The following is a 26,014-nucleotide window of genomic DNA, read 5'->3' on the forward strand; positions in this document are numbered from 1 at the left end:
TAGTACATAAAGAGTTTATTTTGGAATTTTTTTCTGAAAAATTGTTTCATGCGGGGTGGACGGTATTTCTACAATATTGTCCCAAGGTATGGACGGTATTTCTATAATATTGTCCCAAGGTATAAAGCATCCATCTTAAAAATGGATACAAATAGATGGTCCATCTAAAAACAATTGAAACTAACAATTCAAATGTTTTCTTCATTAAATCATTCATTTTATTTTTAATAATATTTTTATATTAATAATTTCCATGTTAGAGATTAGGTGTCTTTAAAAATTGGGTCGGAAAATCCATGTCAAAAATAGATTTCTAGGGCTCATTTCTACAAAGACAACTCATAGAACCGTGTCCTTTTTCCATTGAGATTAGTTTATGATTCGTAAAGAATATGGCTCCAAAAGTTGAGATCTAAGCAGAGAGAAATCTTTTGGATTGATAAAAAATCAAGTACGAAGATCGAAGCATTCATAAATTTCAGACAAAATCTACGGAGTTTCGTCAGCTTTTGTTGATATTGACTCAACTTTGATTGATTTTGGGCTAATGAAAAGAACCCCCCAAATTACAAGGATGCCCTTTCTAAAATTTGAAGGCCCAAATGAATTTGGCCACATCTCTATCCTTGACTGCTAAGCTCCAAACTACACATGTACTACTGCCTTATATTCCCTTTCATGAAGGAAAAATCTTATATAAGGGTGAGTCCCTAAACAATCAAATTAAGACACACCTGAAAAATGCATTAGAATAGTTTGTTTCTATACCCAAAGACCTTCAAATTGATTTTCTCGACCTCAAGATGTATGGACATGAGAAAAAATAGATTTCGAGTATTAAAAATAGTGCATATTGTAATGTATTTTCGGACAGTCAATTTTTAAGTGTTCATAGATTTATTTAATCTTTTTTTGAATATTTGAATTTTATAATTAGAGATGAAAATGAATTCTCTGGCCCTTACAAAGATTTCCGATATTGAAATAAAATCTTTCGATATTATTTGAAAGTGTCTTACTTTGATTGTTTAGGGCCTTGGCCTTATACAAACCACACCTTTTCATAAATGAGTATAATTTCCCTCCATGAAACCTTTAATTTTTTGGGATTATATATTGTGAGATCATCTACCTTTGTTACGTGGAGGTTACAGTCCATTTGAATTCAAATCGGAAAGCTTGGAGTATGTCATGAAATTTGATAATTTTTTTTTTTGAATTTTGAACCTAGTCAATGGTACACTTACAATCACTCGATTTGAAATCCGACAGGCAATAATGTTTGTATCCTCCTTATATCAAAAGTAAATATTTTCATATACTTTTCCTTATTTTTTGGAAAGCCATTGTAAACCTTTAAAGAATTATTTACTTAAAACCATTTATTTAAAGAGGTCACAATTATATATAACTATCCCATTTGAAATCTTTGAAAGCGTAGATATATTACAAAATTCGAAATTATTTTTTTTGAATTTTGAGTCTAATCAATAGAACAAATACAATGGCCCAAATTTATATACAATGGCTACCGAATATAAATGATATCATTTTATTTTTTCTTAATTGTAATTGGTATCCAAGTACATGTACCATACAGCAATGTCGAATAGTGGTTATGCTTGAAATGATAGGTGAGTTGGTGAAGTGTAAAATCAATTTGCATGATTACTTGGATACAGATCAACTATTGGATACTACATGTTTTTAGGCACATCAATTTACTGTGGCAAGAGACAATACTTAGTTTTCTATTGATAAGAACGTGTAGAAGATTTTTTGAGGTAAATTTGTCATCAAGAGACCTTGAAATAGAGGATAGATCACCTATCTTACTTGTTTGCACTGGTTCAGCAGGGCCACATAGCACCAGAACCCTAAACCCTTAACCTTGGGCACCAGAGTTGTGTTTCTTTAAAGAGACAAAGTAACAGGGAATATAATCTCCTCCGAAAAGTATTTTATCTAGAACGAGATATTCGAGTCCTACCTATGGAGAGAAAAACTGCCCTTTCGAATTTGAGATGCAACCATTCGATACCTCATGACCGTCTGTTTTAGGCATTTCGAAACATCACGTCTCACCGGTGTTTAAAAAAACGCCGAGTCGAATCGGACTCGCCCGGGTCGATTCGGGAATCGCCATGGACAGATCGAATCGGCGAAAAAAACGAAAATCGTCCGGTTCTAGAGAGAACCGGACGATTCTGTACAGTGACTCGCCGATTCACTGTACGGAATCGGCGAGTCCGTACAGTGAATCTGCGAGTCCCGTAAGGATTTTTTTTTTTTTTTTTTTTTTTTTTTTTTTTTTTTTTTTTTTTTTTTTTTTTTTTGTAATCCATAATAGATTTTTTTGTAATACTTGATTGATTTTTTTGTAATCCATGATCGAATTGTTTTTTTTTTTTTTTGTAATCTATGATCGAATTTTTTGTTTTTTTTTTTTTTTTGTAACCCATGATAGAATTTTTTGTAATCCATGATCGAATTTTTTGTAATCCATGATCGAAATGTTTGTTTTTTTTTCTTGTAATCCATGACCGAATTTTTTGTTTTTTTTTTTTTTTTTGTAACCCATGATAGAATTTTTTGTAATCCATGATCAAATGTTTTGTAATACATGATCGAAATGTTTGTTTTTTTTTTGTAATCCATGATCGAAATGTTTGTTTTTTTTTTTGTAATCCATGATCAAATTTTTTGTTTTTTGCTTTTTTTGTAACCCATGATAGAGTTTTTTTGTATTCCATGATTGAATTTTTTGTAATCCATGATCGAATTGTTTTTTTCTTTTTTTGTAATCCACGATTGAATTTTTTGTTTTTTTTTGTTTGTTTTTTTTGTAATCCATGATCGAATTTTATGTAATCCATAATCGAATTTTATGTAATCCATGATCGAATTTTTGGTAATCCATGATTGAATTTTTTGAAAATTTGTGATTTTTTTTTTTAATCCATGATCGAATTTTTTTTTGTAATCCATGGTAGAATTTTTTGAAAATTTATGATTTTTTTTTTTTATTCCATGATCGAATTTTTTTTTGTAATCCATGATAGAATTTTTTGAAAATTTGTGATTTTTTTTTTTTAATCCATGATCGATTTTTTTGAAAATTTGTTTTTTTTTTTTTTTAATCCATATTATTCAAAGAGAAATTGAGAGAGATGATGATTCAGAGGCCACCCTATCCCAGCCATATTATTCACATATCGAGTCCCAACAGCAACAGTGTAGGGATGAGCACGACAGTGCAGGTGAGCATGAAGGATGGACAATTTTCGGGGATTTTAGATTGGGAACACAATAAAACACTAACACTCAAGGATTTGGGAATAGTCAGATGCCTGCTAATATCGATGATTTGTTTTTAGATCGAATCAATGAATTGTTAAACGAATTCAATCAATGGCACCAGCGTGACCAAAAAGAATAATAACGTCGTCTATCATTTTATTTTTAGATCATATGTTGCTAATTTTATGCTTTATTGTAGTCCATGTATGTTGATATACTTATTCCATGATAATTATATATTTATCCTTTTGTGTGATGTAAATTAAATGCTGAATGGCGGTTCATGCAGGGAAAGAACATATCAATATTCGCATATTCATTCAAAAACATGAAAATTCTTAATGGAGTACCCTCATTTCTTATTGAATTCCTAAAAAACAATATTTATAATGAATTTTAATAATTTTTTCGGATTTTTTTTAAACTTTATTATGATTGATTCACCCGATTCTCGTTTCGGATCGCCGATCCGGATCGATTTTTTGGAAGCCCGATCCGTGTCACCGATCCGTTTTAACCATTGCGTCTCACGATCATTTTAACAGTCACGAACCATTCATTAGTTACAATTGAGTTGTGAATTGAGTATACGATGGTCATAATGTTTCAAAAATGAATCATCAGACAAAATGTTTTTGTGTCAATCCTGGAATGTTACACTCTAGCAACTTCAAAACGCATGAGTTGGCCAATGCATATGGCTTATGCTAGTCAAGCAACAACGCAATGCAATGCCCAACATGTGACCTCATAATGTGTCGCCAAACGTTCAGCAATCGTAGAGCACTGCATGAACGCTTGGCGGTTGCTCCAAATCATGAATTAAGGCTCTAGACCAACCTTTACTAGTGCACAAGTTAAAATGTGAAGTGCAAAGTGCTTCTCAAACATCCTGCATGTCTATACATGTGTGCATTGTATGCTTGGTATAAGCCTTCTCTCTCCTTGGTCCTATGAACATAGTAGAAGAAAGTACTGTATTGGTCACCCCAAGTTTTAAAACACTAATTGATAGTATGCTGAGATTCCAAGGCCTTGTAGCAAGTTCAAATAAATTTGACCTTATTATGAGTATGTAACATGGTTAGAGAAGTGGTAGTTTTTAAGATTATCTTCTTCAATAGAAAGCTTTTCTTAATTCTAATAAGGATTAAAGAAAAGTATTCAGGAATACTTTTCCTACAGAAAACAAATGTTCCCACAACTTTGATCTTTTATAAAATAGAAAAACTTGTGTATTCCTCATCAAATGTTTAAATTTAAGCACACACACTCAATTTTCTTTAAAAAATTACACTCTAAATAAAAAGGAAGTGGGAGACTTTAATATCATCAAGGAAAATTTTTTGTTTCTTAAACTCCTAGGATATATTTTTCCGCTACATTAGCAGCGGTTTATGTGGGAATCCCACCTGTTGTATTAATTTGTGCGAGAATTTATAGCTAAGTGACAAGCTAGTCCTTGTGTGATATTACATTTAAATGGACCTCACTCTGAATTTGTTTATTTCATGAGAAGACCCAAAAGGATCTGAATGGAAGTAGTGAGAATAGATATAACGACTTGTACCATTGATGAAGTGGAATGACAGAGCAGGATTTATATAGCTAATCCCAAATAATTTGGATAAGACTCTGATGATGATGATGATGGTAATAATGATGAGATTACCAAGATATTTATGAGTTTTTTTTTAATGTTAGTAATTATTTTTCTAAAAGAAATCACAAAAAAAAGAAGAATTGAATATCAGCTTATTGTTATGGTTGGACCTCTCGACTTGGCCAGTGCGTTCAACTTTGTTGCACTATGATTTTGGCTCTTGGTATTGAAAGCCAATATAGGATAAGGGTTCCAAGGCCTCACTTTCCTGCCAATAGAAGGGAAAAAGAGAAAAAGTGGGCAATATCTCCTCTTCTCCTTAGCTCTTTTCTGTCTTGACCCCTTGGTAAGACTTAAGGAAATGACAGCTTTTTAAAGAAAGGGGATCTGAATCCATGTCAAGAAGACAACTCAAGAGAAGCCTTTTTGCAGTTCTTCAATTCATAACCAACCATGTCAGTGCACAAGAGGAGGCCATGGTGGCTCATTCCTGGCTTTATAATAGCCTTGGAGAGAGAGAGGACAAGGTCATGAGTGGGGCCCTCATGGCACTAAAAGAGTTTGCCTTTGAGTGGACATTGGGGGCAAGGAGTTAGGAAGTAGTAGTTGTTTAACCACTCTAGGGACAAAAAGTCCCCAATTTTTATTCATTTATTCACTCATTCATATATTTATTTAACACTATATATAGACTATGAATAGATACAATGCATTAGTTTATGAAAAAAAATATAGAGTCAATAATTACACATAGCAAATGTCCCTAAAAGCTCAAAAGGAGAAGGACCCCTTAAATCTAATTTAAAAGGTAAAACATTAGAACCCTAATCCAAAGGAAACCCATGTTTAAAGCACTGACTATGTCTTTGGGAATGCCCTTACCAATTAGGATATCAAATAACTTGGTGCGGTTTTTTTGTGGGGCTGCAATTTTATGAATTTGATAAAGCTGTACCTCATAACCCGACCTAAAAGTGCAGTTCTACAAAACTTGCTGATGTATTTTGGGCTAAGTATGGAATTTGAAGCTCCAAGGATGGCGACAGATTAACTAGATTTGTGAACTCTTGAAACTCACGGTCCAAAAGATGTGTAAAGATAGGCCATTTATAAGATTTTGAAATCCATTTTTTTACCAGATTTGTGACGGTTGAGGTCTTGATAATTGATCTGCATATTTTCCGATGTCAGAACTACATTTTTCGATAAGATTTGAAGCTGCCGGCCCCACACAAATACTTTTCCACAATTAAAGGCCACATGAACACGAATCTTGCCTTGTCTTTATAGGCAACTCAAAACAATACTAGTTCTCATTCTAAAAGACCTCAAAAGTCATGAAAGAAAGGCGCCAAAAATAAACCTCGAGAACTAGATTTAAAAGTCCCTCTTAGGATGGGTATGGAAAAAGAGGGAATAAAACCCTAGAGAGTGGGGATGGAACCTTTGATAGCACTAAAATAAAAGAAATGCAGCGTGAGAAAAGCAAAGGAAAAGGAAAAGTATAAAGTAAAAAGGACAATGAGAGAGAGAACTATCCAATTGAGGAGAGAGAGAGAACTATCCAATTGAGGAGAGATAGAGAACTATACAATTGAGGAGAAAGAGAGAGAGAACTATAAAATTGAGGAGAGAGAGAGAGAGAACTATACAATTGAGGAGAGAGAGAGAACTATACAATTGAGGGCATTGAGGAGAAGAAAAGAAAATGACCTAACTATTCAATTACGTAGGAGATAAAAATGATCAAAAGCTTCCCATTTGAGGGTCTCTCTCTCTCTCTCTCTCTCTCTCTCTCTCAAAGCTTCCCACCATAATCTAGTTTCTCTCTATATCTACATGGACTGCTTAAAAAAAAGAAACAAAAATGAAAGGACACGATTTCTATGTGGTCAGATTGTATATTATAGAAATGCGGGCTCGGCAATAAATATATTTTTTAAATATAATTTGATTCAAATTTTTAGAGAATATATAATCTTTAACATGGAGATCATGAATATGAAAAAAAAATTGAAAACTAAAAATAATAATTATATTAAAAAAAATTTAGACAGGTAGTTACACTTATTGTAGATTGCATCCAGATGGATACTTTCCCTGGACGGCATATTGTAGAAATGTGATCAAGCCCGCTTGAAACAAATTATCAAATAAAATAATACTTGGCCAATAATATCATGGGTATTAAGTTTATTTCTCTAGGATATTTTCATGATGGGTACATTAGAAATTTGACTCATGGGCATAATATTTAAATCTAAAAGATTATATGCTACCTCTGGGATCTTATTGTATATTTGCTCACTCGGGTAAAACTTTAGAATATTTCTAGGACTTCAAAATTATGGGCTTTAAGTTTATTTCTCTAGGATGTTTTCATGATGGGCACGTTAGAAATTTGACTCATGGGCATAATATCTAAATCTAAACGATTATATGCTACCTCCGGGACCTTATTGTCTATTTGCTCACTCGGGTAAAACCTTCGAAGTATTTTTAGGACTTCAAAACTTGAGATATAATCATCTCAACTCAGTGACCAATTACCAAAAAAATAAACACTAATAATGCTGTACGTGGTTGAAATGAAATAACATCCTAAAATGGGCAAATTCACCAGCGTTTTGGACGGTCAGATCTATGAGTCTAGAAACTCAAAATTCAAATTTTTTTTTTGTTTTTTGAAAATACACATCTTGTAATTTATGATGTATTCTGAAGTATAAGGTGGAAAGAATCTTATTGGGTAACTTTTTGCCTATGGAGTAAGTTTACAGTATGCTCCAATAGGAGTACCCAATAGGCTTACGGAAGAGCTCGTTTGGCAACCCACGTAAGGTGCATGCCAGAAATAATCTTCTACAGTATCGCCACTTTACACTCCCTAACTACAAGGGGCGGTTTGTATAGAGCCTAGGCTCTAAACAGTCAAATTAGAGCCCACCTTCAAGTAGTGTCGAAAAATGTGATTTTAATGCTGGAAATCTTTTTGACAGCCTTAAAGTTTAAAGTTTAAAAAATAGTGTAGCTTGAGAGATCTATGAAAACTTGAAAATCTTGATGGTCCAAAAATGCATTACAAAATATATTATTTTCAAAACTTGAAATCTATTTTTTTTCATGTCCATGCATCTTGATGTTGGGTTGATCAATTTGAAGATATTTGGACATCAAAACAACATCTTCTGGTGAAATTTTTGAGGTAGGTTCGAATTTGATTGTTTAGAGCCTCGGCTCTATATAAACTTTTCCCTAACTACAATCGACTGGTCCACATTGGCTTGACACATTTTGCAGGTGATCTGAACCGTTAATTACTGTAGGCCTACAATTTCTCCTACTCATGGAAAGATAAGGATGCCTTTGTCATTTTGTGAGTTTGAGGGGGCAGCAACATGGATGGGTTTTTTAGAAATTGAGGGGTAAATTTGGGGCATTTCTGAAATGGAGAGAGGGAGGATATAGTATATTTTTGTTCTTGCTTTTGTCGATTGTGAAATGAAACCCTCAGTTTTCTCATCAATACCATAAATAACCTTTTTAAGGGCAAATGTCCAAATTACTCCAATCTTTTAAGGAAAACCATATTTGGATTTTGAAGGATTATGGTTTATGACGTAACCACAAGACAAGAACTCCCTATTTTGATCTCATGCAATGTGTTTGTTTTCAGTAAAATTCAAATGAAATCTTCTCTGGTTTGTGCTTTTCAATTAAAACTTGGTAGAATTATAGTGTATGAGATGATGAATCTGTAGAAGCATAACTTTTTTTGACACACTGTTGGCAGAACCGGCTTAAGATCGCTTAAAAACTAAGAAAAGAACCAAAAAAATATTGAAAAAATAAAAAGAAAGTAATTCTAAAAGAAAAAATATATCAGAAAAGAAATAATTAATTACTTGAAAGCTGGTAGAGTAGCAGTTGAAGTGTCTTCATTCTCAACCCTAAATGATTTGCTTGATCCAAGTAAGTTCTTGAGCTTCCGAGGTGAATTTTACCTAGGGCATGTTCTTCTTAGGATTTTGATTGCTTTATATTATTCCCAAGGCACGTGATTTTAAGGTTTCACCGTTACTATAGTTATAGGAAATTAGGGGTGAATGTCCTTGGCTATCTAGGTTTAGAAGGCCAAAGGCCAGCAAGGATTTGAATTATGGGGCAATTAGGTCTCTCTCTCAAGTCTCTCAAATTAGCAAACATGATTTGTTTTCCAGAAAAATCTGGAAGTCAAATGCTTTAGCGACACGGTCGGCGTCACTAAGCCCATAGTGGCCAGTGACACACCATGTGTCATCGAGCTTCGCCCACCATCAGATGGTGCCGGAGGTCTCACTGAGTCTAGTGGTTGTGGTATGATCAAAATTAGACACTTCTCCAATGCTGCATTTTTCTACCGATTCTGGGCTTTTTCTTGCTGTTCTAGATCAGGTTGGATAGATTTACTTACAATTTAGGATAAGTTCGGATATAGATTTAAAGGTACTAGGAAAAGTCTAGATGGATTAGGATAGCTTGGGATAAATAGGATGGTTTTACTATTATCTTCTAAGAATTTCCTGGTAATTGTGACTGTGGACTATATGTTATGGTGTGCTAGAATTTATTAGGGCTTTTGAGAATTCTCTTAGCCAAAACTCATAAGGGGTGCTAAAATGTTCCTATCGGGCGTATTATACATTTACCCCTTCAATCAGAAGACTTACTCCCTCGATCAAAAGACTTACTCCCTCAATCAAAACACTTACTTGGGAGGATTTTATTTATCTAAAATTTTGGGAACAGTCTAAAAATTAATAGATGATTATTTTTAAAAATAAAAATTTGAATTTTGCGTTTTTTATAACTAAGATCTCACCCTCCAAAAATTGGAGAGTCTTTGCTATATCGTGAGACATTATTTCTTTCAAGTGCATAAAGATTTTGATTTGAGTTTTTCATCAAGGTTAGTTTACGGATCGAATAATTTACATAAACAAATTTGGGGTCCTAAAATTACTTTTGAATTCGTTACCTGAGGATGTAAATGTTCAGTATGCTCTAGTGTGAGCATGAAATCTTTTCGCTCTTCTTTATTTTTATTTTTTTTATAAAGAAAAAAATATTTGATACGGAAAAAAAAGAAGTCCATAGAGAAATTGGAGAGCTAACTCAGTATCATCGTAGCTATGCTCGGATCTACAGAATCCTAAGTTCCAAATGGTTCCAAACAAGGAAATGGCCCCAAAGTTGTCCAAAACCATGCAGTTCACTGTAGTGAACCACATGATTCGGTACAGGCCATTCTTATAGCCGGTTCGCTCTGAATTGACAAGCCCATTACCTCGGCGAGGGCCGAGTCAAAGGGACTAGTAAGAGTTTTTAAAGTAAAAAGAGAGAGAGAGAGAAAGAGATGATACTCTCAAGTTATCCATTGTGACTACCTGTATGACTTCAGGAACAAATAAAATGACTTCAGGAACAAATAACATTTTAAGCATGCCGTTGAAATGATTGGGGTTGAACTTTGGCTCTCTCATTTCCTTAATCGTCGTGAATAAGGGAGGCCCAGGCCCAGGCCCAGGGCCTACATGGCTAGGGCTCAAAATAAATGAAAAAAACTAAAAGAAATGGCTGAACTGTGCCAACACTGGCCCTAGCCTGATCCTCGGGCTACAATTTGTGGCCTAGGTCGGGCCAATTGGGCTAGCCCACCCCAGCTTGGTCTATTGCTGGCCCTAGTCATGAGTTGGGGAGAGAGATTTTTTGCTTAGCGGAGCTAGAGAGAGAAAAGTTATTACTTTTAGGGTGCGGTTTGTATAGAGCATAGGCTCTAAATAATCAAATTAGAGCTTACTTTTAAATAGTATCGAGAAATGTGGTTTCAATATTGAAAATCTTTGTGATAGCCTTAAAATATATTTGTATATATACAAACAAAGTGAGTCAAAATATATGTTACAAAATACACTATTTTCAAAAGTTGTAATTTATTTTTATTCTCTTGCCCATGCATCGTGATGTCGAGATGATCAATTTGAAGATATTTGAGCATCAAAACAATCTCTTCTAATGACATTTTTTATGTAGGCTCAAATTTAGTTGTTTAGAGCCTCGGCTTTATTTAAACTTTTTCCTTATTTTTATGTCAGAGCTAAAGAGAGATTTTGCTCATTAGGGCTAAAGATAGAGAGACCATAGTTTAAAAAAATTATCTGGTCGGTCGGACCACTTATCAATGCCCTAAATAGTCTAGTTCAGATTAAAATTAAGTTTTGATAAAAAAAAATCAATCAAAATTAACATTTAATCGATTTTAGTCGGTTCAACCTAATCCAATGAACTTTTTTTAAAAAAAAATATTTTATTTTCAATTATTATCTATGTTTCTTATAATTTAAAAAAAAAAATTCAAGCTGATCCAACCACTGATAATATTGACTACACAGATTCCACACAAATATAATGACTAGCCGTATCCAAATAATACAAGAGAGAATATTCGTTTTGCTTAAAGAGAGCTGATTCAGTGTTTCTCTCTCTTCGGTGTTATCCCCTCTCTCTTCAGTGTTTTCTCTCTCTCTTTTGAGTGCTCTCTCTCTCTTCAGTGTTTTCTCTCTCTCTATTTTGAGTGCTCTCTCTCTCTCTCTTCAGTGTTTTCTCTCTCTATTTTGAGTGCTCTCTCTCTCTCTTCAGTGTTTTCTCTCTCTATTTTGAGTGCTCTCTCTCTCTTCAGTGTTATCTCTCTCTATTTTGAGTGCTCTCTCTCTTAAGTGTTATCTCTCTCTATTTTGAGTACTCTCTCTCTCTTCAGTGTTATCTCTCTCTATTTTGAGTGCTCTCTCTCTTCAGTGTTCTCTCTCTATTTTGAGTGCTCTCTCTTTAGTGTTTTCTCTCTCTATTTTGAGTACTCTCTCTCTCTTCAGTGTTATCTCTCTCTATTTTGAGTGCTCTCTCTTTTGAATGATCATCCTTTCTCTCTCTAAAATAGTAAAATATAGAGAAAGAAGGCGGTTGAAGGAATAACAAATTGCTCTTATCACTGCATCTAAGAGAGAGCTCTCCTGGCCGCCCACGTGGGGAGAGAGATTTTTCTTACCATTAGAGAGAGAGAGCTTTTTATTTTCTTTCTTACCATTAGAGAGAGAGAGCTTTTTATTCTCTTTCTTACAATTATTGTTTTTGGGTAAATTTCTTGCCATTATTTTAAACCACATGTTTTTAAAAATGAAAATTTGGGACTTAAGTTTACAAGAGAACATATAAATGAAAAAAATGATTTTTGGAAACTTAAAAGTAGAAAAATATAAATTCTTATGTTTAAAGCTCTCTAAGTTATGTGGTTCCAGTTTCAAAGATTGAACACATAATAACATTGCTTCAAGAAATTCTTAACAATAAAAAAAACATAATAATTTTTTAAAAGACAATAAAAATAAATTATTTTAAATAAAAATAATATTTTTTTCAAAAAGAAAGATAATATAAAATTTTAATGGAAAAGAGGAAAGAGAGGGAGATTTGTAAGTTATAGCTTCAACGAAATTCTCTTTCAAAGCCAAAAAAGGCCAAAATGAATAAAGAAAGTAGAAAGAGAGACAGATTTATGAGTTGTAGACGCTTTTTTCAACTGAACATGGGGCTGAAGGCTGTTTAACTAGTAAACCTATTGGTTAAATCGTTTCAATTGGGGGCAGTCAAAAAATTATTGAAAAAAATAAAATAAAATTCACTAAAATATGAAAAACATATAAAGAATGATTAAAACAAAACACATTCAAATGAAGTTGATAATTAATAATAAAATAATAGATTTTAAATGTGCTTAGGGGTATTTTTAAAAAATTTCAAAAAAATAGAAAAATATATGATCAAAATAATTTTTAATTTTTACCATAATGTAAAAAAAAAAAAAAAAAAATATTACAAATCAAATTCATTATTTTTGGGATTTTATATACATTTATTTGATTATATTTTTAAAACTACCGATCGATCATTAAAACTGCCATAAAATTGATCCAACTGAGCGGTTACCGCTTAGATCGCCCGTTTTTTCCAATATGGGTTGTAGATGAGAGAGTGAGATATTTGTAGGTGGTAGATGAGAGAAAGAGAGTTGTGCGTTGTAGATGCACTGAAAATAAGGAAAATTATTTCATACGTGCAGGACGTCATTTCTACCGTATGCGGTCCCAAGGTAGAAAACATCAATCTTAAAGATAGATGCAAAGAGGTGGTCATTCTAAAAATAATTGTAACTAAGGATCCAAATGTTTTTTTTAATATAATTATTTTTTTAGTTTTTTTTTTTAAAAAAAATCATATTCATGATCTCCATGTTAAGAGATTATATATTTTTTTAAAATTAAGATCTTTTAAAAAATATATTTATTGTCAAGCCCGCATTTCTACAATATATGAGTCCATGAAAATGTGTTTTGTTTTTTTAAAAAAAAAACAAAAACAAAAAAAAAAACCAAACCTTGTGCATGAAATAATATTTCAAAGCCAAATGAGATGATGAGATGGAGAGAGTGAGGGTGTTTTAAGATTGGTGCAATTTGAATTTACAGAGAGAAAGTGAACTTAGGGAAATTGAGGCCTTTAGCTTAGGGATACATATGTCTTTTAGGTAATGCATGGAGGCTCTTTTCGTCCTCTCTCAAAGAAAAGTGATAGCAGCTGCACCTGCAGCAAAAACACAGAGAGAGAGAGAGAGAGACACAAGAATGGGATGGGATGGGATGGGATGGGATGCTATGCTTTGTCGATCGACTCTGCTCTTTCTCTTAAGCTCCACTCTCTCCATTAATGGCGGCCTCCTCCTCTCTCTCTACAACTTGAGAACTGGTATGTAGATCCATATTTCTCTCTCTAACACTATGCTCTCTGCTCGGCTCCAGTGCCCTCCATCAAAGGCGGATTTCTCTCTCTACACCCCTCATGCACAATCAAACTCACATTTCACGCTCACAACCCAAAACCCATTTCCCCGCCTTTGTAACTTCTCACTCTTGGTCTCTCTCTCTACCCCATCTCCGAGCCAATTGTTTCGAAACATTGAATCCAGAAAACTCACAAAATAGAGTCTCTCCTCAAGAAAGAAACCCAATTTAAACAAGGGAAAAATAACTAATTTTTAGTGCTTCATTTCTTATTAATACCTGAATCTTTCTAGAAATACCAGAAAGAGAACCAGTCCCTCTCTCTCATGGCCGAAACCGTAGAGTGAGAAACAAACTCTTGAATTTCATAAATTAGAAAAATGTGTTATCTCACCTGATATCTCCCTTTAAAACCCAGAACCAGAAACAAATCCCGAATCCGAAGAAGATTAGAGACATGAAAACAATTAACGACGATGATCTAGGGAAAAAGCCCACAAATATCAGGAAGAAACCTAGATAGGTAGGAAACACCATGGCCAATCCTTCTCCCTGCCCCCCTTTATGGCCCTAGCCATAAGCAAAACTTGAACTTCCCTTTAAGAAAAAGGAAGTCTTCGTCTTTGCTTATGCTTCATCTCCTCAACCTTGACACAAACTCAAACTATCCTTTACAAAACGCAAATAACCAGGCTTTGTTCTTCTACTTTGTTTTTCATCATGTTCCCAAGCCCATAACCATGCATTGAACCGAATTGTAATCGAGAAAAATGATAAAAGAAGGAAAAGAACCAGGCTAATTGTTCTTGTTCTTGATATTCTTCTTCTTGTACTTGATATCCTTCTTCTTCTTTACAGGCCCATAATCACAACCTGAACCATACCCTAGAAGGAAGAAGGACTGAGCGCCTTAATCCGACTTCCAACTTGAATTATTCCCAAGAAGATTCAAGTGGTCAAGGTTTATTCTTCTGTTGAGTTCGTCTTCTTCCTCTTCTACTACTACTACCACCATGATGTTCCTTTCTTTCTTTCTTTTGGGTACTTCTTCCTTTTCTACTACATCATTTTCCTTTCCTTTTTTTTTTTTTTGGGTATTTCTTCCTATTCTACTACTGCTACCCTGCTACACCACCATTTTCCCTTTTCTGTGTTTTTTATTTTGCTGCTGCTGCTATTGAGTTCATAATTATCAACCAAAACTGAACCATACCCAAAACTAAAAAATATCAAGGCACTCTAACTTGTTCATCTACTTTCTCTTCTTATAGGGCCCATCACCATACATTCAAGCTGAACCATCCCCAAACTTAAACAAGAGTTGATGCATCATAACTTGTTCTTCTACTTAGTGTTCTACTAACACGACTACTACTACTCCCCCCCCTCAAGTTCGAAATTGTACATTAAAACTGTATCATCCCAAAAGCAAAGAATGATTAAAGAACCATGGTTTGTTCTGTTACTTAATTCTTCTATGTTTTCTGCTTATCAGGCCCATAACCATATATCCAACCTGGAAAACCATCTCCAACAAGAAAGAAGCGACTATTAGACAGAAGAATCAAAAGGGACCATCATAACCAAAGAAAAACAACACTAACCGTCCCCTTCTCTTCCTCCTCCAACCATGGAGGACTGGTCCAAATATGCCCACAGCCCCGCTCACTTAGCTGTGGTGCGTCAGGACCATGCTGCCCTCCGCTGTCTCCTCTCCTCCCTCCCTCGCCTCCCCCGCCCAGGTGAAGTCACCACTGAAGCAGAGTCCATCAATGCCGAATCTATTGCCGACTCCCTCTCGTCCGTAATTGACCGTCGAGATGTTCCCTTTCGTGAAACACCTCTCCACCTCGCCGTGCGCCTCAAAGACCCCATCTCCGCGGATCTCCTCTTGTCTGCTGGCGCAGATTGGTCCCTTCAAAATGCTTCAGGATGGTCGGCCCTCCAAGAAGCTGTGTGTTCTCGCCAAGAAGGCATAGCAGCTTCTATTGCTCGACACTACCAACCTTTGGCTTGGGCCAAGTGGACCCGTCGACTCCCTCGCATTGTTGGTGCGCTATCTAGGATGCCAGATTTTTACATGGAGATTTCATTCCATTTTGAGAGCTCAGTGATCCCCTTCATCTCACGAATTGCTCCCTCTGATACATATAGGGTGTGGAAGAGGGGGGCAAGCCTTAGGGCCGATACCACTCTTGCAGGGTTCGATGGATTTAGAATCCATAGGTCTGATCAGAGCTTCCTTTTCTTGGGGGACCCTAAAATCGATGGTTTTGATCCTGGTTCACTCTTGGTGCTCTCACACAAGGAGAAGGAGGTTCATGACGCACTCGAAGGTGCAGGAAGCGCGCCCTCAGAGGCAGAGGTGGCCCATGAAGTTGCCCTAATGTCACAAACAAACATGTATAGACCGGGGATCGATGTGACACAAGCTGAGCTCTTGCCCCACTTAAATTGGAGGCGACAAGAGAGAGCCGAGATGGTGGGGCCTTGGAAAGCTAAGGTCTATGACATGCTCAATGTGATGGTTAGTGTGAAGTCGAGGCGGGTACCAGGGGCCATGACCGATGAGGAACTATTCGTGGCTGAAGAGGAGAAAAGGAACTCAAATGGGGGAGAGGGATATGAGGATGTGTTGACCCCTGAAGAGAAATCACAGCTTGATTCGGCACTTAAAATGGGGAATTTGGATGGGTTTGAGGAAGAGGGTCTAGATAGTGGTGGTGGGGTCAGCTCAAATGGCTCAAATGGGATTGTTAAAGAGAAGAAGGCTTGGTTTGGGTGGAATGGGAAGAAGGGTTCAGGGGTGAAGGGCGAGGAGAATTGTGGTGGTGGTGATGAGGGGAAGATTTTGAAGAAGTTTTCAAAGTTGGGACCAGAGGGGAGTGGGGGTCACAGTAATGGGAGTTTGGATCGTGGGTCGGGTGAGTTTGGGAAGGAAAAGGAGAGTAAGAAGAAGAAGAAGAAGGGCGGTGGGTTGGGGAACGAGCCTAAGAATGAGAGCGAGTATAAGAAGGGGTTAAAACCTGTTTTGTGGTTAACACAGGACTTCCCTTTAAAGACTGAGGAGCTGCTTCCTTTGCTTGATATATTGGCGAATAAGGTCAAGGCTGTAAGGAGACTGAGGGAGCTTCTGACCACCAAACTACCTACTGGGACTTTTCCTGTCAAGGTAACGAGAAAAAAAAAGAAATGCAAATTCTTGTTCAATCTCCCTCACACGCATATCTGTTTTCAAATTTACTAATTTGTCTATGATATTATCCTACCTGATTTGTGTCATAACATCTGCATTTCTGGTGTAGTAATGATTCTAGACATTTTCAAATAAAAAATAAAAAAAAGATTCTATGTATTGACTTATTCATTTTTAGAGGCTTTATCCATGAAGTCGCTGTTATATCTGTTGTCTGATACACTCTAATGAGATTCCATGGTTGGTATCATCTGGTATATGTATTAAGCTTTTGTTTTTGTGACTAACATCCCCAACTCTTCCTATGTACTTGTTAGTTCTTTGTTTTGTGCTAATATCCTTTATGTCTTCTTAATTCCCAGTTTCCCAATTTGTCTGTTTTGTATCAATATGCTGGCAAATTTCTGGTTGTATCCTTATTCCAATATATCCCTCTTGCCCATTAAATTTATATTGGCCGTCATTTAATCTGAAATCTCCCAGAGAACCAACAAATACTATTGTAGATATAACAAGCTTGCTCTAACAGTGTTAATCTGCATGTATCATATTGGCATACCCGGATTTTTGTGTGTTTATTGGCTGGTGTTATACACACACTTTAGAATATACTTTGCTGATCGGTTGATTCATCCTGGTTGGGAACATGATGTTGCACAAATGTTTCACATTTAAACCATTGATATTCTTGAACGACATTCTGATGTTCATTCATGAACCTACTGAGAACATGGTGTTTTCTGGCCTATTTACCATGTCTGTCTGTTTGCATGGTAACAAATGATCCAGTATTTGTGCATCCTGTCATGCTGTTCTTTAATTGTTATATGGCAAGCAACTATATATTTTTCCTTGTAAAAGACTTTAGACCACCTCCAGTTAGAAGAACCATCCGTGGATTGAACATCCTAGTGCTCAATTCTATATACGTAGATTCTGGGTCATATTAGTCGGCTTGCCTTGGGTATACACACAAACACATTATTTCCATAAAATTATAACCTAAGAAACCACAAGTCAGCTAGACTCATTCACTGAGACCTAGTCAGGCTTGTGAGCTAAGATTTGATGCAACCATTTATCTTCTTGTACATAAAAAAAAAAAAAGAGTGATGATAAACTTGAGCTGTGTATCTTCTCCAAGAAGCATCATGGGACTTGGGTTTGATATATAGCCTATGTTCAGCCGTCCTTAGCCATTTTCTACTATTATCCAAATATTGTCATTCATCATGCACCATCAATATTAATTAATCATTCATCGTAAGAATGTGTCACATCATTTAAAGGAGTTCATTTTCATGCATGGCTTCTTCGATCATCGTCAAACCTTTATCTTTATGGCCAAAATCAGAAGAAAATGATCCCATCTCAGAACTAATTTTATTTTCTACTAGACGTATTCAGTCAAATCTCGTTTTGGGTTCACACTAACCTGGTTGTTCTGAAGCTTTTCTGTTGGGTGGTATCCTTAAAAGTTTCCTGGATATTCGTGGACCTAGAATGTTGAATTCTCTACGTTTCCATTGTAAGTCTCAAGGAATTCAGTCTGTTGCTGAGGATTCACAAAATATAAATGGAGTTAGACCCGTAAGTGCTGATACATGCATTGGAAAAATTTGCACTAAAAAAATCAAAGAACATAGTTGAAAAAGAAAAATTGCTTATTGAAATGATGATACCAGTCATCAATGTCCTAAATTTTGATAGAGAATCCAGCATGAACCAATGCTTATGGAGTTCTATTATTTCCAATAGTTGGGGTTCCTCTTTTTTCTTCTGGGGTGGTGGTCAACATTTTCTTGCATCAGTCTAAGATTATATTCATCACAGAAGATAAATAGTTTCTATCTAGAATATGTTCCACCATTTCTCTTACTGTTTATAATGTGTGGCCTCTCTCTCTCTCTCTCTCTCTCTCTCTCTCTCTCTCAGGTTGCCATTCCTATCGTTCCAACCATCCGGGTCCTCGTGACTTTCACAAAGTTTGAGGATTTTCAACCATCCGAAAAGTTCTCAACCCCACTTTCAAGCCCCGCTTATTTCCAGGACACCAAAGCCAAAGATACTGAGGTATCTGGCACATCATCCGGCTCGTGGGTCTCATGGATGAGAGGAAGTCGAGGCCAATCAAGTGAAGCCCAATCATCTGAAAGCCATTTGAGGGATGATTCGGACCCTTTTCATATACCCTCAGATTACACTTGGGTAGATGCAAATGAGAAGAAGAGGAGAATGAAGGCTAAGAAGGCCAAAAACAAGAAGGGTAAGAAACAGGCGGCACGGAACAATTTGGAGGGGCAACATCTCAGCGAACCAGATGAGTAGTTTTAGAGCATTTGATTGACAAGATCTCAGATTTGATGATTGATTCGTTTAATTGGTAGAAGAGCTTTCATAGCGTGAGGAATGGGTTTAGTATATCTGTTAATGGGAGCTTCTGCCATTGTATGATGTGATATTTGGGAGAGGCCAAATATCTTTTTCCCCCTCCTATTTCTTTTTTGGTTTTCTAATTTAATGTGTATGTTGGATAACCCCACCAAAAGTTGGGTCCTTCTTGTTTATGGGCTTCGTTTGGGTTCTGCTTCCTTTGTGGGGTTTCTCATCTCTCTTTCCCGTGTTTTCAGGCATTGCTTTTGTAATCGTGTTATCTTTTGCTGCTGCTAACACCATTTGTTTGCAAAGAGGTCTTTAAAAATGCTTGGGTTTTGGCCATGGTTATCAAATATGTGCTCTCTCTCTAAAGCCTATGGGTACCAAATGTGCTCTCTCTCTACAACCCATGGCTATCAAATATGTGCTCTCTCTAAAACCCACGGCTATCAAATATGTTCTCTCTAAAACCCGTGGCTATCATGTATGTGCCCTCTCTCTCTCTGTCTCTCTGAAACAAAACATGAATCATTGCTTCATGAGTGTATCTACTTCAGGTGAACACATCACAAACATATACTAAAGATCGAATTTGGGAGAAATTCACAGGGGGAACAAAAGCATCTGGATTTCATCAAATTGAATATTGAAATTGTTATAATTACACGGGGATGCCTGTATTTGTTTCAGGCTAGTTTCAGTACTCTTTACTTCCATTTACATTTCGTTACAAGCTTTTTCTATTATCTTTCAAAAATTCTTGATCATTCGGCGGCATCCCATAGGTTGGAAGAAAATTTCTTTTCCAGCTCCACAAACTCTGAAGGCTCAATCCCGCTCAATCCCCCAAGACTTGCATAAGCTCAAACCACTGTTAAAAAAAAAGGGCGTAAATAATACTAACACATTCCAAGTTCTCCAGAAGGGATGAGAGAGAGAGAGAGTCTAATTTTGGGAAGATAACCTGTCTCAACAAATCAGCAAGCGTGCTTGGAAGTGCCTCGATGTTCTTCAGTATGATGTAATATGGGAAGGGGAATGAATCCAAATACTTCGAAATCTTAGTGCGGCCGCTGGAGAATGACACAGACTGCAGGGAATAAAAGACAGCACATTGGCATCAGGTAATTTCTTTCATAGCAACTTTCCAAAAGGTAAAAAGAATGATAAACGTCTTCAACAAAAATACAAAAAAGGGGAAAAGTATAATCCAATTGACTATGGAAAACCACAATCCACTGGGGTAACACCATCCAATAAAATGGATGGTGATGGCGAGTGGGATCATAACTGGCGTAATGAACTATTCCGGTGGAGCAATCGCTCCATAATAGTCCACTTTTCTTGGGCCAATTACCCAATGGACACTGGAATATCCATAGTCCATTAGATTGTACATCTAGTGCACTTGCCAAAAGAAATAAAAACAGCGAAGTATTTCAAAAAAAAGAAAAAAAAAGAAAAATACAATACTTGAACATCCATGATTGACTCTTCTGAATTGTCAAGAAGGAGAAAGGCAATCAGTCGCTTCTTGCTAAGGGCATCCCTCACACGCCGCCTCAAATTTTCCTGTTCCCATACATTGTTTAGATTATCAATGAAATTAGGTTCGTTGCTGCAAGCGTTTCACACCATCTATACCCACATATAAATCCATACTTGTATTTGTTTTCAAAATTTGAAATCCATGCTCGTATTTATTTTCAAAATTCACCTTCTCATGGAAGCGGCCATCTGCAATGATCAATATGAGTTGCTCCAGTGGGTTCCTACCAGAAGGCAAACGAGCATTGACGAAAGAGACATCAAGCAAGTTGTTCAAGAATTTGAGGAGGTCAGCCATGGGTTCATCTGCTATTGTGTTATCTTGCTTGAAAGAGAAATTTGAGATCATCTGTAATCCACCAAGCATGCATGCCATTATAAGAAGAGAAATAGAAACCCACACAAGATATATGAACTAAAAATAACTTTATCATTCGAGTTATTATTTCCTAAATATAAAATAAAAACTAGATTAACATCATTTCTGGTTTCATTCTGTTTACCGATTTTGGTGACCGGTAATTCAAAAAAAAAAAAAAAAGGGTCTCCTACCTGAGTGCCTGATTCGCTGGTAAAAGGGCGATCAAAATTATGAATAAGCCGTGCATTTCCCTCCCCACCAAAGCTAGCAACTGCCATCTGTCCCACATCTAGCTGTGACATGGCCCGGCAGACTGTAATTAGAGCTTTAAGTGCAAAATGCCCACAGCCACTCTCAGACATACTGCGTGAGTCGTCCACTGCTATAACGACCTGGTAATCTCGTTTATTGGGTTTCATTCGCCTCATCCATATCTTATCCTTCCGGAAATGGCTGGCTATGTATGGGATAACCTGCGAAGTTAAAATTAAATAAGAGTAGTTTTACTATTGAAACAATTGGAGAAAATATACATGTGTGTGTGTGTGTTTGTATATATATATATATATATATATATATATATATATATATATATAGAGAGAGAGAGAGAGAGAGAGAGAGAGAGAGAGAGAACCTTCTTCATGTTTATTCGCTTTCCACTTCTATAATCACCCTGTAATTTACTAGCTAGATTAGGTTCCATGACCAATCTCAACTGCTCAGCCAATTCCTGGGATGGAACTGTAGTGTCCCGTTCATACTCATTCCAAAGCTTGTTGGGATCATTGCCTTCAATGCCATCGGTGGACATATCACCTACGTCTTTCCTCAATTTTCCCAACTCTTTATCAAAGCCCCCATGCAGTGAATATTTATCATTCAAGTCCATATTTTGCATCAGGACCAAGTCTTTTGACAAGCCACTGTCATCATTTTTAAACCCTGATGACTCATTATCCTCCAAAGGTTCAGCATTTATAGCAGCGGATTCCTGCAATTCCTCAACCATTCTAGGTCTAAGAGTATTAATACAACTCTTGAGATGGTGGGGTTCAGAAGTTTCCTCTTCGGTTTCCATGGTGGTGACGTCTTTATTCTGCTCATCATAACTTTCCTTCTCCCTATTCTCTTTCCTTTCAATGCTTTGATTGATCTGATCAGATGTTGCAGAACCCAGAGCCTGAGAGGTACTCCTCTCAGTGTCAGAAACAAACCTATACTCATCCCCTTCCTCAACTTTTGAGTCATCCAAGTCCTCTGCTTTATTATCAGGTATGTTTGATGATACTACAAGTCTTTCTTTCCACTCCTTTATAGCGTCCCCAACACTACGATAAGGATTTGGCTTTGTATTTTGCATTGAAGATGGAGGATTGGATGATTGGTTTGGAGGCACCGATTCAGACATCGGCATCTCTCTACCATACATTGGGTCAGGTGCAAGCGCTTCAATCTCTGGGGCACCATTGTTGGGCAAACCTATCGCCATAGCTTGGCCACTCTGCAAATCATCATAATTAGCCTGATGGTCCTCTGTTGCTTGGCCATTATTTGACAAACTAGTAAAAGAGAAAGCAAGGGATGCCTGAGTAGAATTTTGGTTCTCTTCGTCTTTATTAGCTGCTTCTGAGCTGGCCTTATCAACATCCTCAGTTTGTTCACTACCTGGCTCATCCCTCTCATCATCGCCACAGAATTGCTCAGGTTCTGCTTCCGCCATATCTTCATCTTTATTACTAATATCTCCGTCCCTATCATCCACATTCTCTGTCTCCTCCATGGCATTCGAATCTTCAAGTTGGTCCATTGAATTTAAATCCATATCTTCCAATCCAGGATTCTCTTCTTCAGGTTGAATCCCAGAAGGATCTGCAAATGCTTCATCTTTGTCCATTTTCATATCCTCAGTGCCATTTTCGTCACCAGAAGCAGCAGCTTCATCTTCCCTCTCATGCAATTCTTGTTCCGGCACATCAGTCTCCAAACCTCGAGGATTTTCTTCAGCAGCAATATCTGTGTCGTGCTTAGCTCTTATTTCTCTATCAGTGGAGGCTTTGTCATTAACAGATGAACCTGTTTCGTATTTTTCTATGGGGTTATCTGGATCACCGTCTTCTGCATTATTCCAAAGCTTTTCATCTACAGTTTCATTGTTTTCACCAGTTTCTCCCAATTCTTTGTCCAGGTTAACATCCTCAGAATCTTCATCATCATCCTCTTCTGAGTCCTCGCTGACGCTGAAAGTGTCACCAGCAAAATCTTCTTCCATCTCTATTCCTTTATCATTCTTACTGGGGAGTTTATCTGCAGTATTTGCTTCTTCGCCAAACTGAAACATAAGTAGCAAAAAGATGGATCAGGAAAGAGATATTTTAATGCAATTAATTTGAGGAGACAACACATAATCAGCTGAAACTGGGAAGCATATAGCTGCTTATATTGTATAACCTGAATATTGACCAAAATAGAGACCAAAATCTAGCTGAAATTAGTTGAAATAAATGCCACTGAAATACTTTACTTACAATTGCCACAATACCATGCAGAAATAAATCCACTATAGGAATCCTTATCCAAATAGGACCACCTAATACAATTAGAACTTCTGAACAAATATGAATCAAGAACTAAAAATAAACTAATAAATGCAACAGCGAAGACTTACTGAGTCTTTGACTAGGGGTTCCCCCCATAAGACTTAGCATACCTCATATACCCGATTCCCAAACCAATAGCTCACTCGACTGAACTAGGAAGCATCTCTGGAATACTCTCTAACTGATTTGATCTATGAGGCTGAGAGCATGGGCTACTAGACTTAGGGTTTCTTTCGACCCTTAAAACTTTTGGGGTATACTACTACGTGGCACCACCCCTTTAACCAAGATGGGCTGGGCGTGGCCCTTCTCTATGCTCTATGTGGTGCGGTGCCCACCACGAGAGAGAGTGAGAGGGGGGGGTATGAATTCAAGGTGAAGAGAATGAAAGGAGGACCCTCCCTTATATAGGCCTCAAGGCCCTAATGGCATTCCAACTTAAATTAGGATTCAAATCCATAAGATGAGAGAGAGAGAAACAAATTAGAGTCATCCATACTTGAAATCATCCATACTACAGGATCATCGGTCTACTCCACCTCAATTCACCAATTCGAACCTTATACAGAAGGTTTCTCCATACCAACTTCTTCTACCTATACCGCAGTTAAAGTACCTAAGAAGGTTTCTCCATACCAACTTCTTCTACCTATACCGCAGTTAAAGTACCTAAGGAGAATTTGGTGTCTTTCTGGTCAGTAATGGAAGCAATCGTTCCTACCGTCGTAAAATAAGAGCACCTGGCTCTGCCCATTCACAATTCAGAGAAAAAACAAAATAGAGGCATATATATTTTCCAACCAACAAAATCTTTTTACAAGATATCCCCAGGATTTTTTCTAACAAAAGAAATAATATTTTAGATTTGGTGGGACGTCCCACTTATGTGGTGCATCTCGCCATGTGGCCCCTAGGCTGCCTAACATGGGTCCCACCTTGCCCCTACTAATTTCCAAAATGTCATAACTACTCTTTATAGGGTTTTAGACCATCAAATAATTAATAGAAACTATGAAAAATATTTTAAAATTACAAAACCACAAATAAAGTCAAAGAAAATATTTTTCAAGTTCTTAATTTTTCCTTTTAAAACACTAAAACATACCTCTAGAAGTCGATTGGTACCAATAGGTCAAGAAAAGTGACTATCAGGGCACTCCACCCGTGCTAGAACCTGTGCTAGAAATCGTGATCCACTATTATCTTCTCAAATCGACCCAATTGAACCCATGACTCACAGCTAGGGCTGACAATGAGTTGGGCTTAGACCGGGCCAACCATGACCCTAGCCCAACCTTGATATAAAGAACGATAGGGCCGAGTTGGGCCGAACCTAGCTGGCCTTGGCTCAAGCCCTAATTTTTTAGGGCTGGGCTGGGTCCCCGGCCATTGCCACCCCTACCCACAACTATGCGACTGGCTCATGATTTGGCCCATCAAAGCTGGCCAATAAATAATGGAACAACAGTCCTAGCATATGCGGATTACAGGTTCCTCCCCAAGAATAAGTCACATACACATATCACTATAGTGCAAGGGGACTCCCTCCATGCACATGTAGATGTATCCCTCCATAAAGTTGCTTCCCATAATACGACTATCATATATACATGCCGTGCAGAAGTTTGTTGAGGATTTATTCTTGCTTTAGCAAGTCCACAACCGCACACAGGAAACCACATAGCTCTCATGACCTACATCCGTCATCCTTGGGCATCTCTAAGATCTCAATAAAGGATGACCCTCCATGAAACCCTCAATGGTAGTGCCTATGCCGGGCGACAAGGGTTTAGACATTGACCTAAGCCATAGACTGCCCAACCCTAGGCCATACAACCAACATACATTCCCACTGAAGTGCACATTTCACTCTATTTATTATTTTTACATGCTCTCACAAGATTTAAAGGCCACAAACCCCAATAGCTATCCCAAGAGATTAGGACCTTCTAGAAAACAAATACCACAATGCATCTTTTTTTCTTTTTTTTAATTGATTATTTGTATCTTTTTGCTTCAAATGTATGAGGGCTTTATTTATTTTGCATGCAATAATTACGAAAAGGCCACTAAAAATTCCCATAAATGATGTAGAATAGAGGCATTTAGGAGAGCTTTGGCCAATTTCCTTAGCTGCATGATTGTTATCTATACCATATAGAG

The 26,014-nt window shown here is 36.8% G+C and overlaps 2 protein-coding genes across 10 annotated transcripts in view; one reads left to right on the forward strand and one right to left on the reverse strand.

Moving 5' to 3' along the window:
* Window positions 1-13,608: 13,608 nt before the first annotated feature.
* LOC18447188 (Ankyrin repeat family protein) lies at window positions 13,609-19,670 on the forward strand. Of its 5 annotated transcripts, none has more exons than XM_020675421.2 (4): window positions 13,609-13,738; window positions 14,632-14,814; window positions 15,269-16,945; window positions 18,905-19,670. In XM_020675421.2, the coding sequence occupies exons 3-4, from the start codon at window positions 15,404-15,406 to the stop codon at window positions 19,295-19,297; spliced, it is 1,935 nt and encodes a 644-aa protein (XP_020531080.2). In that variant the 5' UTR covers window positions 13,609-13,738; window positions 14,632-14,814; window positions 15,269-15,403; the 3' UTR covers window positions 19,298-19,670. The 5 variants fall into 5 exon arrangements, with proteins under 5 accessions (XP_020531080.2, XP_020531081.2, XP_011628124.2 ...); XM_020675422.2 differs by having other exon boundaries at window positions 14,632-14,751; XM_011629822.3 differs by having other exon boundaries at window positions 14,632-14,746.
* Window positions 19,671-19,953: 283 nt separating this feature from the next.
* LOC18447189 (midasin-like protein) overlaps window positions 19,954-26,014 on the reverse strand; it is a 62,879-nt gene continuing 56,818 nt past the window's right edge. For all 5 annotated transcript variants that reach the window (XM_088872330.1, XM_088872329.1, XM_088872331.1 and 2 more), the window contains 6 exons: window positions 21,889-23,583; window positions 21,446-21,727; window positions 21,063-21,242; window positions 20,819-20,917; window positions 20,310-20,435; window positions 19,954-20,216 (listed from right to left, as the gene is read on the reverse strand). In XM_088872330.1, coding sequence (XP_088728456.1) covers window positions 20,184-20,216; window positions 20,310-20,435; window positions 20,819-20,917; window positions 21,063-21,242; window positions 21,446-21,727; window positions 21,889-23,583 — 2,415 coding nt within the window. In that variant the 3' untranslated portion in view covers window positions 19,954-20,183. The remainder of the gene's footprint in view (window positions 20,217-20,309; window positions 20,436-20,818; window positions 20,918-21,062; window positions 21,243-21,445; window positions 21,728-21,888; window positions 23,584-26,014) is intronic.

This window comes from Amborella trichopoda, chromosome 7, assembly GCF_054954075.1.
Source record: "Amborella trichopoda isolate Santa Cruz 75 chromosome 7, AtrichopodaSantaCruz75HAP2 v2.0, whole genome shotgun sequence".
NCBI classification, from domain to species: domain Eukaryota; kingdom Viridiplantae; phylum Streptophyta; class Magnoliopsida; order Amborellales; family Amborellaceae; genus Amborella; species Amborella trichopoda.

Bases quoted from the DNA above. Each gene is read 5' to 3' on its own strand.
- LOC18447188 (XM_020675421.2), top strand. From the start codon at position 15,404: ATGGAGGACTGGTCCAAATATGCCCACAGCCCCGCTCACTTAGCTGTG. The intron at 16,946-18,904 runs GTAACGAGAAAA...TCTCTCTCTCAG, and splicing joins CTGGGACTTTTCCTGTCAAG to GTTGCCATTCCTATCGTTCC.